The sequence below is a fragment of the Onychostruthus taczanowskii genome, unplaced genomic scaffold, assembly GCF_017590055.1.
Source record: "Onychostruthus taczanowskii isolate IOZ18803 unplaced genomic scaffold, ASM1759005v1 scaffold58, whole genome shotgun sequence".
NCBI lineage: Eukaryota > Metazoa > Chordata > Aves > Passeriformes > Passeridae > Onychostruthus > Onychostruthus taczanowskii.
Genome location: NW_024503457.1, coordinates 4181965 through 4208232, shown reverse-complemented (window position 1 = coordinate 4208232; position 26268 = coordinate 4181965). Strand labels below are relative to the sequence as shown.

Sequence of the window (26268 nt, the reverse complement as noted above, 5' to 3'; positions counted from 1 at the left end):
ATTTCAATACTAAAAGGGATTATTTTCTTAATATATTCTTCCTGAGGTATTGCAGTCATATCCCTAGTCCCCATCCCATCTGCAAAAAAGATGATATTTTATGTGCAAGAAAATGAACTGCTTTCTCAGCATTCAACATAAATGCAACTGTTTCTGTTCAGTTAAATTTTAATGCATAGGCATGAAATTCTAGGTATTCCTGTGTGTGTTAATCAACACAGAATGGTATTATATTTATGCTTCAAGTAAAATTATTAATTAGAAACTTGCTTTACATATATGCTGAATTTCATGCATGAATAGCTTTTTAAGCCTAAATTGTGATAATCAGAGTCTGTGTGTACATATTTTCTGTTTTTGCTTGATCTGTGGATGTTCAAACAATAATGCTTTTTCAGAAGAAAGAAAACTTGAAAGGAATGCTTGAGATAATTTTTCAAGATTTCCAGCATCTCTATTGAGATAGAGAGCTTAAATGAGAACAGGAGAAGCTTTTCATTCTTGACATACATTGCTGCTCTGTTTTTGTTCTTGAAATGCTTCCCTGCAAGCTTCTTTGGAGAGTGTTTTCCTGAATATAGCAGAAACAAAGTGGATTGTTGTGGGTTTGGATACGATGCCCTTTTCAGATTTTAGCTATTTTGTTTCTGTACTTAAGTCTTTCAGCATTCTCCCTGAAGTCAAATGATCTGGCATTGAAAGCTCAGCTGTTTTTATTGGATTTATTTTTTGGAGGTAGGTTTCTGTTTGCTTGTTTGTTTTCTGAAACAGTTTGAGAAATGGCTCTCTCATGCTGTCCTGGTCAAATATGTTGCTGGTAGAAAACAGCAAGCTAAATTTGTTAATGCATTACAAAATCTTCCTTAATGCATTCAGATTGGCAGATGTTTGCTGGTGACCCAATATTTGGCAACACAAGAGCAGGAAATTTGTTGCAAAAGGTAGATATAATATGTGGCTGTCATGTAGTCTTTGCTTTTCAGAAAGTTGTGTCTGGGGAAATATATCAGAAACGAAGATGACACAATGGCAAGTATCCAAATCCAATTTAAAATACCAGATGCTTCGAAAAATTCAGGTGGGAAAACCTTAAGAAAAATGTATGTATATATTTATTCATAGAAACATTTTCAAAGTTTTTTTAGTTCTTACCAGTTATGCTCCCCGTTACCTTCCTTGCCATATGTAGGAGAGCCCCTTTAACTTGCTTTCATTTGATTCCTTGTGTTTTAGCAGGGCAGGAATATGCAACACTGGAAAGAAGAAGGAGGATAAATACAGTTTTGAGGTTTTCCTTCATCTTCTTCCAGCTTGTCACATTCCCTGTGCCTGGCTCAAGCTAAGCTGTCTGTGCTGCTGTGGTAGTCTATTTTTGAACTATAGCAACCTTGTAGTAATTCTATGAGGAGAATGGGGAGAAGATAGCAAGCCAGTGACATTCAGAATTGTACAGTCTTTTTTTAAGACTTGTCCAAAATACCTAATGTTAACTTTTCTGCAGCTGAAATCAGCTTTGCTAGGTTTAAGTACTTAGTGCTAAATTGAGTTCGGCACACAGTTAAATTAGGACCCATGTACATTGGAAGTGCAGGGATAGGGGGAAAAGCTATTCCAAACTTGAACAGATTATTCTGCTGCTCCAAATGGAAGCCTTATGCTCCAAAACAAAGTGCTTGTGTAGTCTAAATTGTCAGGGTCTTAGACATCTTAAGAAACATTCAATTTCTTCTTAGTGGAAGTGGAAAACTGGAGGTTTTAAAGGCGAGTGTATTGACCTTTTATCTGCAAGCCCTCTCCATGTTCTCCAGTGTACAGGTACTTCACACTTATGAAGAAGGGAGGAAAAAAATGGGAGTTGGCTTTTGAAAAGGCAGTTGATGAAGGTGTCTCTTCTGCACAGATAGGTTAAGTGATTAAATTCTTGCCCAGAATAAATGATCTCATCAACTCTGTTTTTTGAGAAAATGGAAATGGTGCATGACTGTAGCATGTATTAAGGGTTTTCTTTTTTTCCATTTTGCTGGTAGCAAATCCAAAAAAATACTGGTCAGATTGTTCAGCTTCATTGTAGATGGCGAAACAGTGCAACAGAGGGAACTTTTTTGTCTTCGAGGAATCTAAAGAGCAACTGAAGCTCTAACAGAGCATGTTTGTTGACCTAAAATGTCTGGCTAGAGAGCTGAGTCTTTAGTTGTGCTTGAAAGCTTGATAAATTTTTCTTTCTCGGCTGCTCAGTGCTGGAGGAATCTAAACAGCCATTGTGTGCTGCTGGTGTTGGGAAGAAACGTTTTTTTTTTTTTTTTTTTTTTTTGTACATTACTCAAGTCAGTGGCATGATTAATATATTGGATTAGTCAATTAATCCCTTGTTCTAGTCTCAGTGGTTTTTCAGGGTCTTTTTCATTTTGAAGAAAGAAATTACTGTAAAATGTCTCCTCTCTCTATATTCCCTCTGTGCACTTTCTGCCACTGTAATGCTGGTGGCCTTTAATTTGCTGTACAGACTATGCAGGCAGCCATTTTCCAGTGATGCTAAATGTTGTCTTCCTTTACACTGTATTTAGGTTTCAGTATTCTGGGCTTTCCTATTGCAAGTCTTTTAAGAAAGAAAAGAACTGAGTTTTCAAAATGTGGTTCTCAAAGTATTTGACATAACTATTACCTTTAAGTGCTTAAGTGAATATTGTGCACATCAAAAAAAAATTGAAATCAAGATGAAAAATAGTCAAGATGAAAAACAGAAATTTGGTTTCATGTGATACATTAATCTTGAAGTAGGAAGTGGAAGAGTGAAGAAAAAGGGAAGCTGTGTTACTGTTTTGGTTTGATTTTGAGCTTGAAAGTTTTGTGTCTTTCTCTTGGAAGAACCGTGGGAACAGTGTGCCAGCCCTGGAGGAAGACTTCCTTATCAGTCTGCTATTGAAACGCTTCCTGTTGACACTGTCTCTTTGGGGAACTGTACCCAGTTATCCAGGAAAGAGGCTGGTCTCATGTGACTTTATTGAAGAAAAATTAACAGGAATTTGCTTGCCTGGGGAGAGAAGACAGACTTGGAGGCCTCAGTCTGTGTGTATTTGATATGTAACTTGCTTGAACTCAGACTAACAAGAATAAAACTTGGAGGTTTAGTGTGGCAGGATAGACTTCAGTGCAGACTGAGCAAGCCATCAATAATCCTCAGTGTATTTTTGTCTAGGGCTGCTGCAGTTAACTATTGCTAACACTTCAGCTTAGTTTAACACCACACTGAGTATGCCAACAGATGTTCCAGTCACACCTTCTAATTACAGTGGAGACAGCTTTTTTTTTTAGTCCAGTGTCTCACAACTCCTAAAGAACTGGGAAGAATGCTATTAAGTTGTATCAGCTGAGCTGAGAGAAAAAACTTATTTAGAACAGCTCTGAAGTGAGGCATTACTGTTTGAAGCAACTTTCAAGTCCCTTTTTAGTGCCTCTACATGTGCTCCGTGGTTAGCTTTAGAAAACATATGCCCATGCAGTCACCCTATACAAGCCATTTTTGAGAAGTGTGGTCGTGTGATGGTTCCAAGGGCATGCCATGGGTCAGTTAGCAAAAGTGTGTGAACGGTGTGCCAGAAAGAGATCATAGGCAGGAAGACGTGGAGTCCTGTGTCATTTTATGCCTTTCCTTAATAACTGAAGGTGCAGTTTGGCTCAGCATTTCCTTGCTATGCATCTTCAGTATTTACAGGCACATGCATCAGATTGCTGTGGAACAAATCTGCCAAAAGGAACAAGTATGTCTTTACTGAAAATAGGGTTGAAAAAAACAAGTTGATTCTGTTATTAGTGTGAAGCTATTTGGGAGCCAGAGACTGGGAAACAATGTGTCTAGGAAAGTGCACTTAAGCTGAGCTGCAGAGGTTGGATAAAAAGTTATATTTGTTACCATCATTTAGAGTTTCCTTCTGTACTGGCAAACGAGCCTGTGTTCCCTTGGTCTGTGCAATTTTAGTCTTACTCCTTATATTTTTACCAGGACAGAATGACCTAGTACCCGTGCTATGTGCTAATAATCTCCAGCTACTGGAAGGCTGACAGTAAATAAGACCATGAGCAGACTTACATTTAGGTCTGAATTTTGTCTTTGAAATAATTAACTCATCCACATAGTGATACACACTTTAGGAAAATGATGAAGGGCATTGTCCAGTTTTCTTTTGGAGAGTTTTAATTTTTATCAGTTAGTCAGTCAAGGAAGTTTAGTGCTTGGCTTTGGTTGTTATTGAATATGTAGAGGGCAAAACTGTGGTTTTGTTCTTGTTTCATACACTTGGGTTTGCTAGTATCTTGGTTAGCCTGAGTTTCTCAGTCCTGTCCTTTTTGTTGTTGTTAATTTATAGTCCGTCTTGCTGTAGTTTTGAAACAAATGTTTATTGTGAAGAATATTCATGACTTGCATGGGCCTTAGGCAGCTTCACAAGTGCTAATTATCCCATCAGAGTGCTTTGAAGTCCAGCTTGTGATCTAAGGCTGTTGGCTGTAACTGAAGTGACTGTTCTCCATCTCCACATCCGTGGTGAGTGGTGAAGCTGTGATCTGCACAGCTCATTTGCTGTGTTCTGGTAATGACTTTAGGATAAAATCAGTGGGCTGTATTGAAAAGCTTGATTGCTATGTTGTGTGGTGTTCTTGGCATCTTAGAGGAGCATTGCTGAAAACCTAAACATTGTATGGAAGAACATAGTCTGCATCCAAATACATTGTGAATAAATTGGGTGCAGCAGACAGTTGAGTTCTCAGCTGAGCTCCAAACCTGATCAGGACCTGCTGCATTGCAAACAGGAAACTGCTGCAAAGTTTGATGGTGACTTCACATTTGAGAAGGAGAATACAATACTTTTCTTTAGCCATGTTGCTGATACTGCAGTAGTTGACAGATGACTAATTTATGGATAACATTTTAATATGTAATCTTTCTGGTGTTTTTCTTTCTTGTCTTTAGGTGAAGCCAAAAATCTTCCTACATATCCGGGGCCAAACAAGATGAGGGATTGCTACTGTACTGTAAACCTGGACCAGGAGGAGGTTTTCAGGACCAAAATAGTGGAGAAGTCATTATGGTAACACACACATATATAAATGTTCTGTTAACTCTTCTCATTATCTGCTAACTAGGTTTGTTTAATATTCCAAAGATACTTTGAGGGAAGAAGAGAGGATGAATAGGGTTCTTCCTCCAGTTTTAAAAACACTAGTGGTAAAAACAGTAATGTCATGGTACCTACCTGTATTTAAGGGAAAATGCCTTCACCAAGGCAATCCATATTAATTTTTTCCCTAACAATGTGCCACCAGTGCTCCTTTCTTTCAGCAGTACTTGTTTTGTACTTCCCTAAGCTTTTAAAAATCTCAAAATGGAGTTTAGTGAACCTTTTCTAAATTGCATCTGTCTAGGCTTAGAATTTTGCACTGGTCTGGCTGCCCTAGGGAGTTGAGTTAAGAATTTTATTTTTTTTCCTGTCACGAGGCTGTAACTGAAAGGAGAGGTTTGAACATAAGATGCCTGTCTGATTATCTTGGACACTTCCTATGAGATTACAGAGGTCAAATGTAGAATGAAACAGAATGAGAAGCATGTAGCAAAAGTTAAAATGCTTTCTTCTGGAAATCCTTAGACATAAAAAAATAAAAGGAACTAGGCTGGGCATACATGTATATTCTGGTAAGCAAAGCTTTTTTTTTGAGTGGAGAGGAAAGATGCAGCGAGGAACAATCAAGTTCATAACTTCTAACTTAAGAGATAACTCTCACCCTTTTCCCAATTTGAGTAATATGTTAGGAATTTGCTATTTGTCTTGTTATTGCAAATAATGTACTTCAGGAAGTATCTCTAGACCTCACTCCCAGCTACTCAGAAGTACCTGACACATTCAGGAATGTGAGTGGGATTTATTCCCGTAAGTCTCTTTAATTATTTTTTCACACAAATTTTTGTCATCTTTAAGCCTTGGTGTTTTTGAGTGATGGTGCTAATGCTCTTTTATTTGTAGTATACAAACAAAAAGCAAAAATTGCTCTGTATGCCTTCTTCCTCACCCCTATAGCTGACATACAGCATCCCTAAATCAAATATCCCTGAACCAGTTGTTTTTTTAAAACTGATTTTGTGAGTCATAAACATTTTGTTGTTGTTGTTGTTTTTGGGATTTTTAAATTTTTTTTCTGGATGATCGTTAGTGCTTCACAGGGAAATGGAAGATAGGAAGTGAGGATGTGTGAGAATAGTTGATGTCACTTCCTTGAATTAATCTAGGCATTTTTCTATTGAAAAAATAAACTCTTGGTAATAAAAATAAACAACAAGTATAATTCCTTCAGTGGGAAAAGTTCCATCTGTCTTTAGATTGTCTTAAAAAGATGGAGAGGTACATGAGGCTGTGCAAAATTGGATGGTTTCTAGGTTCCTGACAGGACTAAGTTCATTTTGTTAATTGAGGCAAATTCAGGGGAGAACTGAGCAATGATCAGAGGTCTGGAAAACATAACCAGTGTTATAGAAAGATTGAAAGATTGGAATTGTTTAGCCTAGAGTAAAAGGATGAGAGTAAACATAAATATGTAGATTAAAAAAAACAAAAACAAAAAAACCCCCACAAAACAAAAACCCCAAACAACTCCCCCATACCAGAACAAAAATTTGAGGGGGGGAACTGGTCTGTCTGTCCTGTATGGATATTGCAAGTAATAATGAACTCAAATTGCAGTGGGGAAGGAAGTTGAGGTTAAGATTAACTGTGAAGAAAAATCTCTGCTAAAGGTTCTGAATCACTAGAGTAGATTTTGTTGGTTTTTGTGTTTATTGGTGATGGCTTTTAATAGGTTCTATATGATCAGTTTCAACTAAATAATAGGGATCTTCCAGCTTTGAAACAGTGGTGGCACCAGATGACCTCTCAAAATCCCATTATGGACCTATTTTCTTTGGTCTAAGGCTTGACTAAAGATGGTCTCTTTCGTCATTCTTTCTTCTCCTAGTGAATTCCTATCATCAGTGGGAGCCTGCCGTCTCCCTATGTGAGCTTCTGTTCTCAAATACTATTTCTGAAAAACTTGCTGCTTTACAGTCTCTGAATATCCACTTAGACATTGATATCAACTCAGTTTTGCATTAGCCCTATAGGTGTTTCCCTTTTTTTTGCTTTTCTGGGCCATAAAAGAAGAGCAGATAAAAATCCCAAATACATGAGTGGTAATCCTGGGATGTCTTCCCAGTCTGTGGGTAGGAATTGCTCTTACTTCATGAGGCGCACTCAAACAGCTACTTTATCTTTCATGACTGTGTTTACATCTTCCAGAACAAATGTATACATAGACTTCCAGAATATGTTTTTGAAATGATACCAGACCCTACTGCAGTTGCCCATTGTTTTTTGTAGGATTCTGGGATGAGAAGCCAGTCATGCTGATCCATTCAATAATGCTTGTTTGCAGATGGATTTAACCCACTGAGTGAGTTATTGGGCAGGTGAGGCTTCTGTGCCCTATGGAATTTCTGCACAGCAGAGAATTCCTTGCTCTCATGTATGGTGCTCCTTTGGCCAGCACTTGCCAACTTAATAATGAATTGCGTTGGTCCGTTTTTCTGAGGTGTTGCTGCAGTGATACACAATGTTTGGGAACAGGGATGTGAAGCTGGGCCAATGCTTGACTAAATGTCATGGATTGACTCTGGCACAGTGCCAGTGCCCCCCCATGAAAGGTGTATCCCCCAAAATGGTTGCTGTGAGATGTGACCCGGGAACAGAACAAATCAGGCTCTAACTTGGGAATGGAGGAAAAAACAACACTTTATTAATCTACACAGACACAAAAGGGAAGGGAAAAAAAACTACACACACAACAATCCCCAATAGAACACTTTCAAAACACTCCTCCTCCTCCCCCCAGTCCTCTAACATTCAAATCCCCTCTAACATATTAATACTCAATCCAATACCCTCCTTTCACACAAGCACCCCCCCCCAGTCCATCAGGAGAGAGAAGCCTCCCTCTTGTGCCATCGGCTTCCCCCAGAAACACAGTAGAACTTCTGTGCTTCCATGTCACACACGGCAGCTGCTCGAACAGAAAACCGCCATGGTGACCATCTTCCTTCCATGTCCAGTGCTCTCACCACTGTCCATGGATCCAAACTACTCCTTGGGTTCTTTTTAAGAATGCTTTTCACCCAGTTCCAAGACGTGGCCGCCTTTCACCACTTGGGACACCTGTCCCCCCCATTTCAGTCCCCTGGGGCCTGGGGCTCAGGAACGGAGATTTCTTTAACTTCCCAAAACCTCACTTCCGGGCCAAACCATGACATTCCACCCCTCACCTCTGAGAACACACATTCTTGTATTTTTACTAAAGCTGATAATTCCCTCATCTTCCAATAAGCTCAAAAATTTTTTTTATGTAGTCTATAGAAAACAAGATACTTTGTGTGAAAATCTGAATTAGGAGGTCTTTTGTACGCAACCCTTGCTCTACTGATTCTGGAATGATGTCTTCTTGTTCAGATTTATAGATTTATCCTGGAGAAGTCCATCTTTAAGGCTTGTAATTGATACAATGTCTTGTGTAGTTGGGAATTACTATCCTGCCCCCCCCCCCCCCCCCCCCCCAACTTTTTTCTCAGTTGAACTTCTTTAGGCTTCTACTAGGCATTGCATAAATGTATATTTTTCCATGCTAGGCCTGCTCCTGGTGTAAAGCTTAAATAGAACTGGCAGATGGAAAAAAGGAAGCAGTTATCTCTCCTTCCCAGAGGGACTTGGATGGATGTCCAGTTCTGGCTTGCTTTGAGTATCTGTTATAGAACCTTCAGACTCTGACTCATCCTCTCCTGTTTTATGCTGGGACAGTGTAAGAAGTTGCCTCCCTGAGCTTTTTCCTGATCTTCTGCAACATATTTTCTTTTTTTATTAGTCTGTGGCAGAGGCATGAGAAGACAGCTGAGAGCAGTAACCTTTTAAATCAACAATGGGTGCATCATTCAGAACTCAAAAGAATTGAACCAGCACATCCTGTTGTCCAGTCAAGTGCCCTTACCAGTGCTCTGAAGAGACTATCTATGAGCTTAATGCCCTTTATCTAAATGTGTTGTCTCAAAAACTGAGAGGAGCCAGCATGGTGAATCTTCTGTTCAGCAGTCAGGTCGGGCTCATAAATTACAATATAGAACTTAAATCATTGCTGCCATCCAGCCTCTTGGCTGCTGTTAAACTGGATGGTGGGCACTGCTGCCTTGTGCTGGAAGATTTTGAGAGCAGCTGCAATAAACTTAGTAGTGTCTGACTGAAACAAGTCAAGGGCTAGTTACCACTGGGGCAGGCCTTCCTATAAAATCACAGAGCAACATGAAAGTGCTGTTTATATGGGTAGTTCAGAATCATCCCACTTCTCTGGGGATCTTTGGGCAAGAATAATGAATATGTGAATTGTTCAGACCAAGAAATCCAGGTTCTCAGGGAGAGAATCTTGAACTCTTCAAGCAGCACTGTTTTTGTAAACTTGGCACCAGCTTTTACTAAATTCTAAGAAGGTCACATGCAAGTCATAAGATATGAGGGAGAGGTCAGTTAGAGCCAGGATTTAATATGCTTCTCTGTTTTGTATTTGTCATTCAGTATTTATATTACCATCATCTACAAAGACACTGAATAGATTTGGATCCATTCCATATAACCTAGCAAAGATGTACGTGAAGGGACTCGTGTATTTTATGGCCTAAGGAACATGTTAGAATGACTGTTTTTTAAAATGCAGAGCTCTACAAATTTTCTTTAGTACTGAGCTGCAAGTAAACAGCCTGACCAGAATTTTGCCTATTAATTCCCTTTGCTCAATAAACGACTTATCTTCCCCCATGAGTAGCTTTCCCTACTTCAGGCTCCACCATCCAGGAGTGTTTCCTGGCTACAGATATTTCCTGAGGATGAACTTTCTTGGATTGTTGGTGTTAAGACTGACTTTGCCTTTGCAGTTTGCATCAAATGTGCCCATTCACTTAAAGGGCAGTGTCAGCTGCAACAGGAAATCAAGGCAGCTTCTCAAATCATAGGTGAAGAATGGAAGGAATGTGACATCTCTAAATTTGTTTCAAGGATATGAATAAAGGCAAAATCTGTCGTACGCTAAGAATCAAATGTCTGACTGCGTGTGCTTTAGAGAGGTGAGCCAAGCATCTTGAGTCTGTGATTATTTAGTTCACCACTATTTCACTGAGGAATTTTTCACGTGCTAAACATAGTGATCAAAGCCTGAATGAAACAGCGAATGAAGCCATAGGCACTTCCCCCACTTTCCCACCCCTGGACGTTTTTTTTTTTTTTTTTTTTTTTTGCTAGTCTCTGGTGAACATAATAATGAGAACTACAAGTCCGCAGTGTGCTTGTGACTTTGTGACTGTATATTGCAATGTGCTGTAAATTCAGTTAAGGCTATGTTCTCTTTAATAAGTGGTTACTCTGTGTTTGTTTCAGAATTAGATTTGGTAACAAATTCAGCCAGTAGTTGTCAGAACTTTCATTAAGTTATTCTACTGCCATATTTAATTCTATTTTCTAATTCTAGGTCTGCTTAAATCCTTTTTCCCAGTGTGTTTGGAGTTCATGGCTGTGTAGCTAAACTTCTCATGTTCTGATTACATCTTGGATGCAGGCCACTTCTCAAATTTTAAACACAAAGTTGTTTCCCTTAGTTGGAATGTTGCCAAAATTAGCTGTTGTATCTGAGTTAGCTCCATTAGCTGTTTCTACATTCTTACATTGCCAGCTCACCTCCTTGAAATAACAGCTTTCCCCAGCCCAGATGCCTTAAGCAGAGAGGCCTTGAGGTGGATGTTCACTCCTGCAGGTTCCCAGGGTCTGCTGTCTTCTGCATGTGCCACCTTACTGTGGCTTGAATTCCTAATGACAATAAACTTCAGTTCTGGAACACCCTGAGCCTCTAAGGGAAGGGCTTAAGGATTGGTAGGGGTACAGCTTCAGCCTGGTCAGGGATATTATTGAAGCCAAGGACTGCATGGCTGTGCAGGGAAGTAATATAGCTGGGAAGAGTGCCAGTAAGGGAAGCAGGACTTAATGGAAGAAAGAGAATGAAGTGAACCTTGAGACCCAAGGCAGGGTTTATGAATGGGGGCATTTATCTATATGACAAGCCACCCATGTGAGTTACAATTGTTGGTGATGTAGGCTGCTTTGAGTGATTTAAAAAAAAAAAAAAAGTAAATGCAGCTGTAATGTGACTTCTGCTGTTTGTGTGTGTCATCTTACAGAATATTTTGGGAGGTGACCAGGGGCCAAATGGCTGCTGCTTCAGTTTATCGTAATCCTTGTAAGCCTCCTTGAGCCAAACCAGCAACTGTCAAGTGTGGTTGATAACTATAGCTCATGTGTCTGTCTGTCTCTTCTGAGCACAGGATTGAGAAAATGCACACTGCTTTATTTTCTTCTCTGTGTAGTAGAGCTGGTTATGGGTGTAACAAAGTGCTGTTCATCTGACTGTCTCTGCACAGTGACATGAGAAAAAATTCATTTAGGCTCAGTGGGTGTCTGGTAGACTGCAGCCAGCACTCTCAACAGCAGGCATAAGTGATATGTTTGGATTTACATGTTGCCTCCTGTGCCATATACTTTCTCTTGCATGTCCTCTGCCAAATTTGTGCTTCAAATATAATATTAGTAATTTTTAATAAATTGTGTCAGAAAGCTATTGTGACATTTACCAACTCTGGCTTTTACAGAGCGTGTCTTACTTGCCTGTTGTCTCCTAGTTTTGTGTCTAGTTAGGAGACTGAAGTGCATTCAGATTTTATTTGGCTTGCTGTATCTGCTTTGAATAAACCTTCTCTCTTCTACCCCACTCCCTTACATATGCTGCAAAGCATAGCATAAAAAGTATTAGCCAAGTAGTAGAAAATGCTTAGTAGTAGAAACAAACAAGTGTGCTCCTTTGTACAGGCTGATTTTGCTTCCTGCTCACATGGTGATGTGAACTCTGGTGTTCAGTTCATGCAGCAGGATGAATTCAGTATTTCTAAACCTTTTAAAATAGTCAGAGGATGTGGAGTTGTCTGTGGCATGTTAATAGTCCTTACTTTTAATCACAAAAGCAGTTAAAAAAAATCCATACACAAAGCATTCTGGTTTGAGAGGTTTCATTATTATTCATCGTGCGACTCTTTCACTTCATCCACTGAAGTACTGGTGCCAACACAAAAACAAAACTGCTTTAGCGAATCCTAAGTATTGAAAAACAAGCGTGAGGTTTTGTAACACAGCCTGAAACTGAAGAAATGTTTTTACACTAACATTTGTTTTATGGAATCTCTTCCTCCCCATTAATATTGTGATGGTATAAGTAGATACATGAAGCTATGAAATAAAGTTGCAAGTATGCTTCTGGAATTTAGTAAAATACGTAAATGTGAACAATTTTTGAACCCTTTTTAGAGGGTTTATTGTGTTTGAAGTAAGGATTCTCTTCATTATTTGTTTTCATTCCACTTGATCTGTGCAGTAATTTTTGTTTCTCTTCTCCTTCCCTGTCTCCTCCTGAAAATATCCACTGCCAAAACATTAGTTTCATTAGAAGACATTAAAAAATAGATCCCTTGAAATGGGGAGGGCTGGAAAGCTGTAAGTGAGTGAAACAATACCTAGAGGAATCTTTTTTAGTTTTGTTTTCTTGATATTCCAAGAAAACATACCTTGCTCCCATGCCATGAGCATTCATAACAAGCCAGTTTTTGGTGAGAGTGAGTATTCCTTGAAGGTTCAAATAGGTTGCACTGTCGACTTTGTTTTTTGTGTGTGTCTCTTCTGTGGTGAGAGCTGTGGAAGCATACTAGGGAAAGTGTCCTGAGGAGAGATGGTTCAGTGTATGTGTTGGTGATAGAGGCTGTACAAAAGCTGTGTAGTAAGAGAGCCCTGTGCTTCCTAAGGAAAAAGGACTGCTGAGCTCAGGCTTCCCTCTTTCAGGACATATTAAGGTATGTGCATGTACTGAAAAAGACATGAGAAAGGGGTGTGAAGTGAGAGTATGTGGAATAGAAGGCTAATCAGGCCCTTGTGTGTCTGAAAGTTTGGAGCAAGGATTTAAAAATTGGTACAGATCTTGATCTCCATTTCTAACCCCATCAGGAAAACAAGAGACAGTGACTTGAGAACAAGCCCTGTTTCATAACTAAAGCCTGGCTGATACCTGCACTAATACTCTTCTTGTTGCTGTGATGGCAAAACTAAAACAAGATTAGCAGAGCTGTTCTCAACTTAGTAATCCTTACTGAAGAAGCTGGGTTTGAAAATGCAGTTATGTTCTGCTTGGAAGGAGCTGAATTGTATTTTCAGGGAGATCCACTGTTTCTGGCCTTGCAAGTTCCTGCTCTCAGCAGTTACATCCCATTACTTGTTTGAAGTCCAGAAGAGACTGAAATAATGACAGCACTGGTCTTGGCCATGCTCTTCCCTTGTGATCATATTCATGTGCAGTCTATGCTCCCAGGGTTGGGGAGGAGGCCCTCATTGTCCCTACTCCACTTTGAATAATTAAAAATATCTCTTGAGTGTAGGACTGATTCATCTACAAGGAAAGTTCAACTCAAAACCTGTAAGTTGAATCTGAACTCGGTTCTTGAAAGAGTTCTGAGTTTTCGGCCGGGCTGGTTCCAGTATTTGTTTTGGAGGATGTTGTCAGACTCCTGAGGGCTGGGTGGGCAGATGTTGCTGCTTTTTATTAATTGCTCTGTCAAAGTAAAAGTACTCACTGAATCCCCACCCGACAAATTCTGGCTTTTCAGAGAAAGGAGATGCTGGGGGAGGGATTTAGCTGTTCTTTTGGAAAAACCATTCTGGAGCCCTGGGGTTCTCGCTCAAGATAAGTTAGCTTGGGAAATAAATCATGGGATTTGACTGCTGTGACCTCTTGCTCTTCAGGTCTTGGTGGGAGACAAAGCGAGTACTGTTCTGAAAAGATACATGGAGAAAAAGCACACATTTACGTGGAAGCTGGAAATATTTGTGTGGTTGTGTTTGATTTCTTCAGAAAGAAGTTACTGTTTCTACAGAGCTACATAAGATTGGGTTGGGAACATACCAGATTTATCTTGATGTGTATTCTTACAGTTAAAACATTGCTGGCTAATTATCCAGTGCAGAGTGAGTATGCTTATGTTGGAAATATGCTTGCTTAAATTAATTAAGAACCAGTGCACCTCAGGGGTGTTACTTGAATGATGAGAGGTTGTGAATCTACAAGGGGTTCAAGATCTAGAGGGGAGAAGCCAAGAGCAGAACAAAGCTTCTCTTCTGTTGATGGTGGCTCAGACTAATAAACCTTGTGCCAGCAGTAGTGACCTGATATTGTCCCTGCATGGCTAAGTCAGCCTTCACAGCATTTCTTCTGTTAATTAGTCTTTCTGATACTGTGCATTGGGCTAGGTACCTCCTGTTGTCCACCCTGCTTTTCTGACTCTTGTTTGTTTTGCTGTGGTGTGGTCTTAGTTAACTTCTGCCTTTGTTCAACACCCATGGCAAACATTAATAAGGGGGGACTTGCCAAAGGTTCCAGTTGATGTCTCTTCCCTGCTCTTCCCCCCAGAATCATGAACTTAGCCTCAGTGTAAGTCACTTGTATTTATATTGCATTTAGACTTGAAGTACACTGAAGCTGCCCTCATATTGTTGATAGAGAATTGGATATATATTCCACAGTTCATTAAGTATTGTTTCATTCGGAGGTCATGAGTGAATAAATTCATCTGTCATGTTCTTCCAGCAGAAAGGACAATTTTATGGCTGAATAGAGTATTAAAGCTCAGAATGATGAAAGTGTTTTGCATGTATAATGCACTAGGTATTTGGGCAATATTAATGCATTTGTTTGGCCCCCTAGGGTTAAGCCTGCACGTGAAAACGTGCAACAGGTGATGTGCACAGAATGAAGCCCTTGGGGCTGCCAGCAGAAGCATGGCTGCTGGGACAGTCCTGTAGTTCCCAGTTTGGTAGAAGCTGCTTTTAATAAAGAATTAAGCTATTTTGGGCCTAAAGTGGTGGCTGTGAAATTCTTGCTTCCAAATGAAACTTCCCAGAGCAGAAGGGGTAGAGAGGATGTGAGAAGGAGTGTGCTGAATGGGATGGGGCAGTTGGGACAAAGAGTCAATGCAGCTGCCATTTCCAGCTGTCAGGTTTTCCTCCCCTGCCTTCACAGTAGGCATGACTGAGTGGGCCTCCCATTGGTTCTCGTAACTTGGATGCATTTTTTTCAAGGAATGGGAAACCATTTCAGTGGTGGAAGCTTAACCTGTGGGTATGCCTTGGGCTTTGTTGTTCACCCAAAATGTGTTCTTACGTGTGGCTAGTGGAGTAGCGACTTAAATAATGTTCTTGGTGAATACTGAGTGATGTCTCTGGATTTCATGAAATTGTCATTTTCCCTTCAAATCAATCACAGACTGATGAGCTAATTTGCAGTGCCTTTGTGTTGTAAGGGAGACTTGTCAACTAGCTTTTGAGGGAACGTGGTGATTCTGAGGGAGTGTGTTTTTCCCATAGGCAGAAGTACAAGCAAAAACATATGGTGGTATAAAACATCCCTGAAAGAAGCCAGGGAAATGACCTTTCCTGACAAAATTCTGAAAAATTTAAAAGTTTATTCAAGGAATTGTTAATAACTTTTGCATATGTAATTTTCGAACATAAAAAAGTTTAATAGTGATTTAAACTATAGCACAATTGTGTCTCATTTTTGAGTTCAACCAAGGCAATAAGGAGGTCTGTGTTTAAGAGGGGAAGAAAAAGCTTGCTGGCTTTTGGCCTGTTGGAATTAGATATATTTTTAAGTCTACATCTGCTGTGCTTGCTGTATTTGTCTATGTGAGTTGAATTGCATCCACTCATTTAGATCTACTGAAGCATGAATGACTTGGAATGAAAGGTCTGTGTAAAATGGTAGACCTGTCAATGAATAAATAATGTTTATATATATCTATAGTTCCTAGGAGTAAATCCTTAACCATGTAATTTGATAGAAAGAAACTGAAAGCATTGCTGTCAGGTGGCTGAGAATTTTTTTCTCCCATTTAAATTCGTAGGATCCAAAGAAAGCCCCTTAGATCCCTAAAGAGGTTTTCATGCTGAGATAGTACTTTCTTATTTTTTAAAATGTCTTTAAAAAAAAAGTCTTACTGTAAAAAAAAAAAAAAAGGAAAAACTATACAATTCCTATGCAAAAATAGATATTCATTGCTCGGAGGTAACAAGCATGGTGCCAGCTCCAAAGCTTAGTTACTGCCAGTTGACTGAATCTGACTTCAAATAAGAAACTTTGTAGGGGATGAGAAAAGATGTAATGGCTGTAGGCACTTTATCTTAAGTATACTAAATGCTTAAAAAAAAAAAAAAGCCATGAACCATACTGTGTTTTTCCCATCCTGTTCAGTATGCTTTTGTGATCTCTATCCTAATGCTTTACTGTAAGCATTCTTTGGCAGCAGGGGCCTCTCTCTACCCTTCAAGGCACTATATGTTAACAAATAATGTGGTCTCTGCCCCCTTTTTAAAGGGATACTTGTTTTCCAGATAGAAAGAAATATCTGTTCTTTTTTCCTCATTAAAAAATCTTGTTCTGTGAGCATTTAAAATATTTAGGAAGAGTCAAATTGGAACTGTGCTTAAAAGTGAACATTCATTGGTGGGAAAGACCATCTCAGTCCAGAGTGATGTTCTGGGTGTGAAATATAAACACACCAGCTTGTCCAGGATACCAACACTAATCTATTTTCCTTTTTTTGTGTGTGTGTATGTGTTTGTGTATGTTGGTTGTTTTTTTGTCCACTCAGCCCCTTCTATGGAGAAGACTTTTACTGTGAAATTCCTCGGACCTTTCGCCATCTGTCATTTTATATTTTTGACAGAGATGTTTTTCGAAGGGATTCCATCATAGGTATGTTTTCATAAATTACTATTTTCCTTACAGCTTATTTCTCTTGGATTTTAACTTTTACATCATTTGCAGTCTTAGGAGTTGGGGGTCTTGATAGTAGTGATAGTGGTAAGTGCTGCTCGGTATTGTCCTCCTTTTGTCAGTTGTCAAAAATGCTTTCAATATTGCATATTATATATTAAAAAGCTGGGGAGAAAAGCAGTGTCTGTTGTGATAGTGAATGCAGGTTGCAGTCTAACTAAAACAGGCTGCAAAACCTTGTTTAAATGTCGACAACCTCATTTGTTCCTGCAAATGTTACTTTTTATTTTTTTCTAGGTGCAGGGCCGTTAGTCTTGCAGTTTTCCAGGGCCCCCACACTTGCACGTGTACAATATTGTTAAACTATGGCTGCCTTAACAGCCAGCAGAGGAGCAGCTACTGGCCGTAGGTACCCCAAGTACAATGATGACAGAATTTTGTAGAGCGTATCAGAGAAAGCTGTCACCTACAGAAGAGCTCTAAAAGATTTCCAATGCCTGTTTGAGACTGACAAGATTCCTGCTTTTCCAGATATTGTTTGCTGTGCATTTCATCTGCAGCAAATTGCGTAACACTCCGTTTATCTCTCTGGGGATAAAAACTTTGTCAAATCTTAGTTGTTATTGAGGGGAACAGTTTCTATTTTAAGTCACTTGAACACTTTGGGCTTTTTTTTTTTCCAGTTATTCATTTCTTTTGAAATAGATGGCTATGGCTATCTTGACAGAGGTTGTAGAGAGGAAGTTGTCACATGTTGAGCAACAGTTTGTATAATGGCATAAACTTTATTATCTTAAACCATGGAGTGGTGGTGCAGATATTTTATGTGTATCTTTACATTACAGTAATTTGTCATGCAATCACAAGCTTTTTCTTTAATTATTGTTTTACATATGAGGTACGAAAGTAGGTCATCATTCTCTTTGTCCGTAAGTGAGCTCATGTGTGTGTAGAATCCTGAGGAGGAGGGAGTCAAGTTCTGATTGCTGTGTGAGCTTTTGGAAAGCTTTTTGTTCTCCCTAATGTCTAGTTTCCCTTGTACTTTGAAAGTAACAGCTCCCTTCTTTCAACTGATGAGGTTTTCGTTGTTGAAATTCTGATCTCTTGTGTGTCGTCAGTTTTCAGCAGCTGCAGTGACCCATCAACAGGCCAGGGAGTTTTCTTGCTCAGGGCTTTACTCCTTTTCTTGGAGAAACAGTCTCTTGAACCACTTAATATGTGTCAGACAGGTTAAATTGCAGATAGAGAAGTGAAAATATTTTTCTTTTCTCCATGTTTCCTAAATTCATGTTTTAATAATCGAGCTTTGATGTTGGAGGGGAATTCTTCAGGAGATGCTAGAGTAATCTTAAAGGTACTGGGAGCAGTTTGTGAAGAGGACATGCAGAAAATATAAAGACTTTTGTTTGCATGTTTGAATGATTGATCAAGTTTTAATTTTTCACTCTCTTCAGGAAATGGCAATGTTAACTTTTGCATGTATTGCAGAATCCACAGGTAGGCAAACTGGTGTGTTACTATACTGGTCTTAGGATCACAGAAAGGCCTGCGTTGGAAGGGATCTTCAAGGCCATTTAGTTTCAACACTTCGGTTGAAGCATGGTGAAGTGGACACCTTCCTCTAGACCAGGTTGCTCATAGCTTCATCCAGCTTGGCACTGAACAGTTCCAGGGATGGAGCATCCACAGCTTCTCTGGGCAACCTATTCCAGTGCATCACCACCCTTACAGAAAAGAGTTCATTCCTAATGTCTACTTTAAAGCTACTCTTCATTTAGGGCCATTCCCCCTTGTCCTGTCACTATGTGCCCTCCAGCCTTCTTGTTGGCCCACTTCAGGCACTGAGAGGCAGCTGGAAAATCTCCTTGGAGCCATGTCTTCTCCAGGCTGAGCAGCCTGTCTTCATAGGAGAGGTGCTCCAGCCCTCTGATCAACTTAGTGCCCCTCCTCTGGACTCATTCCAGCAGGTCCACATCCTTCTTGTGTTGAGGGCCCCCAGAAGTGCACCAGCTGGGGTCTCACAAGAGCAGAGTTAGAGGGTCAGAATCACCTCCCTAGACCTGCTGGTCATACTGCTTTTGTTGCAGCCCCGGGATACACTTGCCTCAGAAATCTGAGGTGCACATTGCTGAATCATGCTGCACTTCTTGTCCACCAGCACTTCCAAGTTCTTCTCTTCAGGGCTGCTCTGAATCCATTCGCTACCCAGCCTGTGTTTGAACTTCTGATTGCCCTGACCCATATGCAGGACCTTGTACTTGGTCTTGTTAAACTTCATGTAGCTCCCATTGTCCCACCTCTTCAGCTTGTCCAAGTCCCCCTGGATGCCATTCCTTCTCTCCAGTGTGTCAACCAAGCCACGTAGCTTGATGACAGTGTTGATGTAGCACTAGAAGTCAAAACTGGTGTTTCCTGCCTACATTGAGATTTTACAGTGCATATTATGTATTGTAGTACTTTTTCCTCTCCTCCTCCTTCTGTTCCCCTTCCTACTTATTGAGACATGTTGGGAAAAGCATTTCAAAGATAGAGAAGTGTGATAAATAGCAATGGAGAGAAGGAAAAAAGAAATCCAGAATTACTGTCAGTTGGATACTACTCTTGAAGTTCTGCTTGTAGTAGGAAATTTTTCTGGAAAGAGAACAGTGCTCTGGAGTAACTGCTTATGGCTGTTTTCAGTATGGGAGTCGGCAGCTGCAAAGCTCAAGAATGGATTTTTTTTTCAACAAGGGAACTCTTCAATTTGTAAAAGTCTGTAACATTTAAAAGCAACAGTTGTTCTGTGTGTATCTTCAGCTCAGTTTTAAGACTTAAACCTTTTCTTGAAGAGGCTTGAGCAAGGAAGGTTTGGAAGATGGCCTTACTGAAAGGGGTGGTCAGAGTAGAGCTAGAATGAGCTCTTTTCCACTGAACCACCAAACTCTGGAGTCAGGGGCCCTTTGTTTGCATTCGAAAGATCACTTGTAACATTCTGTTATCTTGAGAGATTTATGTTGAAGACAATGTAGTTATTCATGCTCATGCAATGTTATTCATGCAATGAACTTTTTCAGGGGAGGGAGTTGGGGGGTTGTCTTCCATCCAGGAGAGACTAATTTAGAGTCCATATGTTACTGGGCTTGTGAATTTACCTGTGTGTAAATTGTTTGACATCTCTTGCATTGTTTTTTTTGGCTGGTTTTGAGGGGGTTTTGAGACAAAGAATGGAGTCATATGGGTCAAAATGGTGAGAATTCAGCAAGTAGCTACTTTTTGTAGATGGCTGGTTAGCAGAATTCCATTTGGTTCACCAATTCCATTTGGTTAAATGTTTCCAGAAGTTTCTCTTGCTGTTACAATACTGACTTCCAGGGTTACTGGAGCTCAGGCATGCTTTTATTTATTCAAATATGAAGTATAAGTTTGTGATGGTAAATTCTTTAACTTCAGAAATGCAACTCAGCATGTGACAGAGGAGAATGGTTAAGCTACCAAAAGCGGAAGATGTGGGAGAGAGAATATGAAAAACAAGAACCCCCTGAAACCTCTGACACAAACTTCTGAGAAGAGCCAAACAAACTCAAACTGGAACATGTGTAGCAGATATGTTTTGGAACATGCTGTAGTATTTTGGCATACAGGATGGGAGGATTGTGCAGATAAAGATATCTTTTGAGTCTGCTTGTTTGCTTATTACATTTGCATTTTCTGCAATCATAATTGCTAAGTCATCTGGGATTTTGTTAGCGTAACAGACACAACTTTTGAACCATTGTGTCTTGGAAGAATATTGGATACTAGTTGAAATGCAAATATAATGAAAATGCAGAGTTCACTGGATCTGAAATATTATTTTTCTCTTCTTTTAGATAAAATATAGCAAATAGTTACTGTGAAAGTAAACTAGTTTTAAATTGATGTTTAAGTGATACTGACTGTTAGTGGATAGAGTTTATGTACTGATTTATACAGTATGTTGAGATGCTTTGCGTAAGAAATATACTACTGAAAGCAATGGTAAATGCATTTTAAAATCACATTTGTTTGTTTCTGAATGATCACATAGCAGTAATAGGCCAGCTTGCTGGAATATGTGTCTGTAATGTGTAGAATTTCTATTTCCTTCTAGCTGTTAGAATGAGAAAAACACAGATGAGATGGGGCTAACTTGAAAAACTCAATTGGTGCCCCTCTGGTAATAATGGGGAAAAAAGATGTCTCTGGCTAGTTGCAGCAGAAAGACTATTAGGATAGTGGTGCTGCTATATCATATGAGGCAAATGTTCTTTAATGATTGTTTTGATATTTTTCAGCTTTTTAGAGTTGTTGAAGGAGACATGCTGTGTCTGTAATAACAATAAACTGGGTTTCTCACGCCTCAGTAACTGAGCTAGATTTACTGAGGAAAACCATATTTGTGATATGCCATGAGCTAGTATTCTTCTAGGTGTGTAATGAATAGCTCAGGCTGCCAGGCTGTGACCTTAAACATACAGATCAGATCAAAAACAGGAAATATGCCACACCAAATCACTTAACACTTGGGTGAGAGATTGGTTGATATCATCTGTCCTTCAGGTGACAAGTACACAATCATTTATCCTCTACTTAAGTCAGTTTGGTTTTTCTCACCTCAGCACTTCATTTGTTTTGGTGAGAGATACATGACTTGCCAATATCTGTGCTCAGCAGGAACTGAATAGAACAAAATGCTGCTGTGCTGATGGGGACAGAATAGTGCTGAATAAAGCACAGATGTGAAATGTTAAAGCTTTTCAGTGAAGGAGCAGAAAGCCAGTGGGAGAAGACTAGTGCGTGGTTCTGTTAATTACATTTACAATAACTTTGCTGCTCTAAGTCACCTTCATACAGGTTGTTAGGCGTGTTGTATGACAAATTGAGACTCTTGTGGCCATTGTATCCTGGCAGGTTTTAACTCTTTTCCTGCTTAATGCTGGATGAGGTGAAGCAAAGTAAAGCACTACAACAAATTTGCCTCCAGAAGTAGTTCAACTTAGCTGATCTGGGCTGAAGTAGATGAAACCAACTCATAGCTCTTGGAGACACTCAAAAAGTGAAAACACCTTGGAATTGAAAATTGTTTGAGGTTTGCATGTTTGAATTACCTGTGCCTTTGTTAATGGTTACTTCCAAAGCTGAGGAGGTATGTTTGTAGGATTGCCATAATTTATTACCAAACATCTAAGCGAACCATCTACTGTTATTAGGTAACTGTTACCAAATGTAGCTGAAGCATCACCTTTTTATTTCAGTATTTCACTGGTTTAAAAGAAAAAAAATTGAAAAAATCATCCCTGATGAACTGTGCTTCTTGCTAGTTAAGTGCAGGAAAGATTCTCCAATAGTGCATGAAACAGAGATCAAAATTTTAGTAGAAAATAGTGTTCCTTGGTTTCTTCTAGCCTGACCATGGCTTGGGCAGTGGTTTGCTGTTTCCGTAATGTATTGGTGGATGACATGGGAGTAACATATCTGCTCAGTATGATATAAATATAACTACTAATGAAATAAAGGAAACAGATGACTCTTCCACAATGGCAAGTCTCAAAAAGATATAAGCTAGAATTAAATTAGAAATTGGTTTAAGCTAAAATAAATGCTCTCTGCATAGAATAAGTTGTTAGGATGCACTCACAATATCTTTTAGCCTGATGGGTCATCCCAAGAGCAGGAGAAAAAAGTTGAGCTTTCAAAAGCTGGTATTTTTTTTCTTCTTCATCCTAGAAATACAGATATAAACAAAACTACTGAACATAATGTGCTAGAACCTCGACTGTCTTTTCATGCAGCCCTCCTCCTGACATGAGGACAAGTTTTAATGTTGTCTGTATGTAGAATGAGGGAATGAACGAGGCGGTTGTTCAGTGCAGGCAGTGTACTGAGGGTTTTGGTGCCTGCTGGAAGGCAGACAGCTGTGACTGCAAGTCTGGAGTTCAGGACTGCTCTCCCACTGCAACCAGCCACAGGCTGTAGCCAGTGTCTCAAGTGTAGAGCCATTTTAAGGGCCCAGAGAGCAGCTGGGAGAGAGGTGATACCAGAGGTGTGGTAGATGAGGGTTCTTTTTGTCTGTGTGGGGGGTTTTGCTGTTTTTAGCAGGGAGGGAGAAATTCAGATGGAAGCCTGATGAGATCTCTTGGATTGTGACCAGCAAAAGAACCCTGACAGAAGATAGTTCATGCAACACTGCAGCTTCCTACTTTAAAGGATAGAATCTGTGTTTTGTCAGTTCAGGCAATGCTGCAGCTTGCAACTTTAAAGGATAGAAGCTGTGTTTTGTCCACAGCTTACTTTTCTCTGCCTTATTATCCAAGATAAATCCCACAAAGGGGAAAAATGGATTTAATAAGTGATATTCTTAGTATATTTGGATTAGTTTAAAAAACCCAAACAAATGAAATTGGGGTCATGAATATTGCATACCTCAGTACTCTCTGTGGATGCACTAATGCTGAGCTGGAAGTGTTCTGCTATTATTGCCACTACATTCTTACCCATTGTAGCAGATGGTCTAATAGTGCTTGTGCTTCATGGTGCACTGAACAGGAGCCAGGAGGGAACAATTCTGCTGCTTCCAAAGCTCTGAAGCCTTATGTTGTCCCTAATTCTCATCTTTGTAATTTTGAAATAGGGAGTTTGCTTGTTTCGATCTTTTTCTGTGTTATGGGAGAGGGGAATGCTGTTCTTGAAAAAGGCAGGAAAGGTTTCTGTACTTTCATTTAAAGACAAATAACCTCTCATACAGATAATTATAAACATCTAGGTAGGTTGGAATAGCAGTGATGCTTTTTGTTTCAAGATAATTAGGCTCTCACAGCCTAAAGTGTTGATTAAAATTGGTTCTGATTTGTCCCTAGTCTTTCCAGCTATTGAAAGCTACTTTCTTTATGAACCTTCATATCAGTTATATTAAATCAATACAGTGATACAGTGTGTCTGTGTATTAAACATACTAATATGAAGCAACTTCTGAAGTAGCTTTGAAGCTCACTTGTTGCTTAATACTGCATAGGAAGGAGACAAAGTCCCTGTTCAGAGCTGAGAGAAGACTCATTCTCTGAACCGAGCTGAGAGAAGACTCGGTTAATTAGGCTTTTGGGGCCTTTTAATGTGTGACTCAGACCTAACCCTTTGCTGTAAATTAACTGTCCTGCAGTCATTGTTAATGAAGGATATTATATCATATCACCTCACCTGGCAGCAGTGTGTAAAATTCTGTTGTTTTCACTGTGTAGGTGTTCCAGGATAAAGATAACTTAAAGAGAAGGTGCAAGAGCTCCTGAAATACTCTGATTTTAGGCTTCTGTAAAATAACTGTTGGATCCAAACGTGTTGGATCATGCTTCAGAAAGGGCCTTGTGCCCTTTTAAAATGATAAGCTCCTTTCCTATTGCTGCTGTGCTACTTTTTCAGTAAAGAAATATTCTATTAGTCTAGCATCTGTCATAAATATTCACACATCTCATCTGCAAACTAGAACTATTACTCTTGAAAGGTGGGATGTAATCCTTCAACCAATGCCTAACGCTTTGTCACCAACAGGTAATGCAGACAGAAGGTGGTTGTGTACAGGTGGAGAATGCCTGAGCCAAATTCTGTCAGTCTTTGTATGGAGATGTTGACCCTGACTTAACAAGCCTAGGCTTGTTCCGGGACAGGTTAACGGGCTGCATTGACTTGTTTTGGAAAAATGTTTGTAACCAGTGAGGGATGGGCACTGAGGGTGTGGTGCTTCCACAAGCACCTTCCCAGGTGGTATAGCCAGAAATTCCTACCCTTCTCTGTTCAAAATCTCTGCCTCTGTGCCCAAATTAAAGATTTCCTGCTATCTTCTGTCTTCTAGCTATGTTGATCTGACTCTTGAGTGAGGAAGCTCTAAAACAGGTCAGTTGAAATGACCTTTGTGTTAAAAATGCCAACACCACTCACATGTGACCCATGGAACTTATTTCTTATTCTCTTCTCCTTACACAGAATATTTATTTTCATTGTTTGGATTTTTTTTAGATTAGCTTGATTTCTTCAACAGTTTCAGTATGCCCTGCTTGAGAGGACAGGGGTGCACGGGTGGAGAATGTAGGAGGCTCTTAAATCAGTTTGTACCAGGGATTATAAGTGGAATTTGCAGCTTTAAAACCATCCAGGGCCTAGGTGGTACCTTCATTAATCTGTAAGCTGTCTCCTCAATAATAAGTGTATTGTTTTTTCCCTAAAGAGAGGTTCACAGAAGGAGGAGCTCAGTTGTGGCATGTTGCACATTTGTTTTGAACACAAGAGTTTAGGATTTAAATGTTGCAGTGAAGATCTGTTCAGTCTGAAGTGGGAAGGGGGATGGTCATAGGAAAAATGTTGCCATATGAATGGAAAACACACAGGATTTGTGTGAGGTTTTCCTACCCTCCCCCAGGCTGGGGTCCTGTGAGCATCAGGCATCAGACAGAAATTACTCAGATGAGAAGAATGTTTTTACTTCATCTTTGCTGGTTATTGCTGAGAATCTAGCTTCTAAAAATGTAACTTATACTAAGTTTTGAAATTACACCTTACATTGTTCAACAAGCTTGGCTATTTCCTGCCTCTTCCCATACAGTGTGTAAAAGCTTAATCAGATGCAGACTCTGCAGCCTGAGGCCACTCTGAGGAAATCAGCAGGAGTGGCTGGGTGCCTCAGGTGCAAGATTTAGAGTTTCTTGATGCTGTCTGGAAGCCACCCAGGTCTTGAGACAGCATGCAAGACAATGGGCTCGGCTTTGAGAGCATGCTGAAGACCATAAAGAGGAAAACATCCTTTAAATGAGTGATGGTAAATCTTTTTGACCTCTTGTGTTGGGTTTATCTTCAGGGAGAATTACAGCTTCTTATCGTGTAGTGTCAGGTCAAATGACAGGTGCCAACAGCTTGTGATTATTGGCCTAGATTTAGCCTAGTTCTGGTGCTGTGGAAGTTGTTTGAGCCAGGTCAGATGTAGGTCAGCCAGTGGAAGAGCAGTGACTGTGTAGACCAAGGCAGAAACATGACCATGCTCAGCACCTGCACTTTTATGTAGGTCTTTTGTGTAGGTCTGGTGATGAGGAGGAGGAATGTGAGCTGGATGAGCATATGGACATGGGTGGAGCAGGTGAAGAGTTTTTCACAAATTGAGAGGGAAGCTCCTCTGTGTGTATGCAGAGAACTGTTTATCAGGGCAGATCAAACCGTCTACCTTATCAGTAATATATCTTTGTATATGTTTAGACTGGCTGAACTGTAGGCCCTGTTTTTACTGCCACCCTCTTCTTTTTCCCTAGTAGATTTTTCTTCTTT

The 26268-nt window shown here is 39.8% G+C and overlaps 1 protein-coding gene across 2 annotated transcripts in view; it reads left to right on the top strand.

The window, feature by feature from the left end:
• Positions 1–26268, top strand: part of RASA3 (RAS p21 protein activator 3) — a 130087-nt gene that overhangs the window by 32280 nt on the left and 71539 nt on the right. For both annotated transcript variants that reach the window (XM_041418144.1, XM_041418143.1), the window contains exons 2-3: positions 4967–5084; positions 16844–16947. In XM_041418144.1, coding sequence (XP_041274078.1) covers positions 4967–5084; positions 16844–16947 — 222 coding nt within the window. The remainder of the gene's footprint in view (positions 1–4966; positions 5085–16843; positions 16948–26268) is intronic.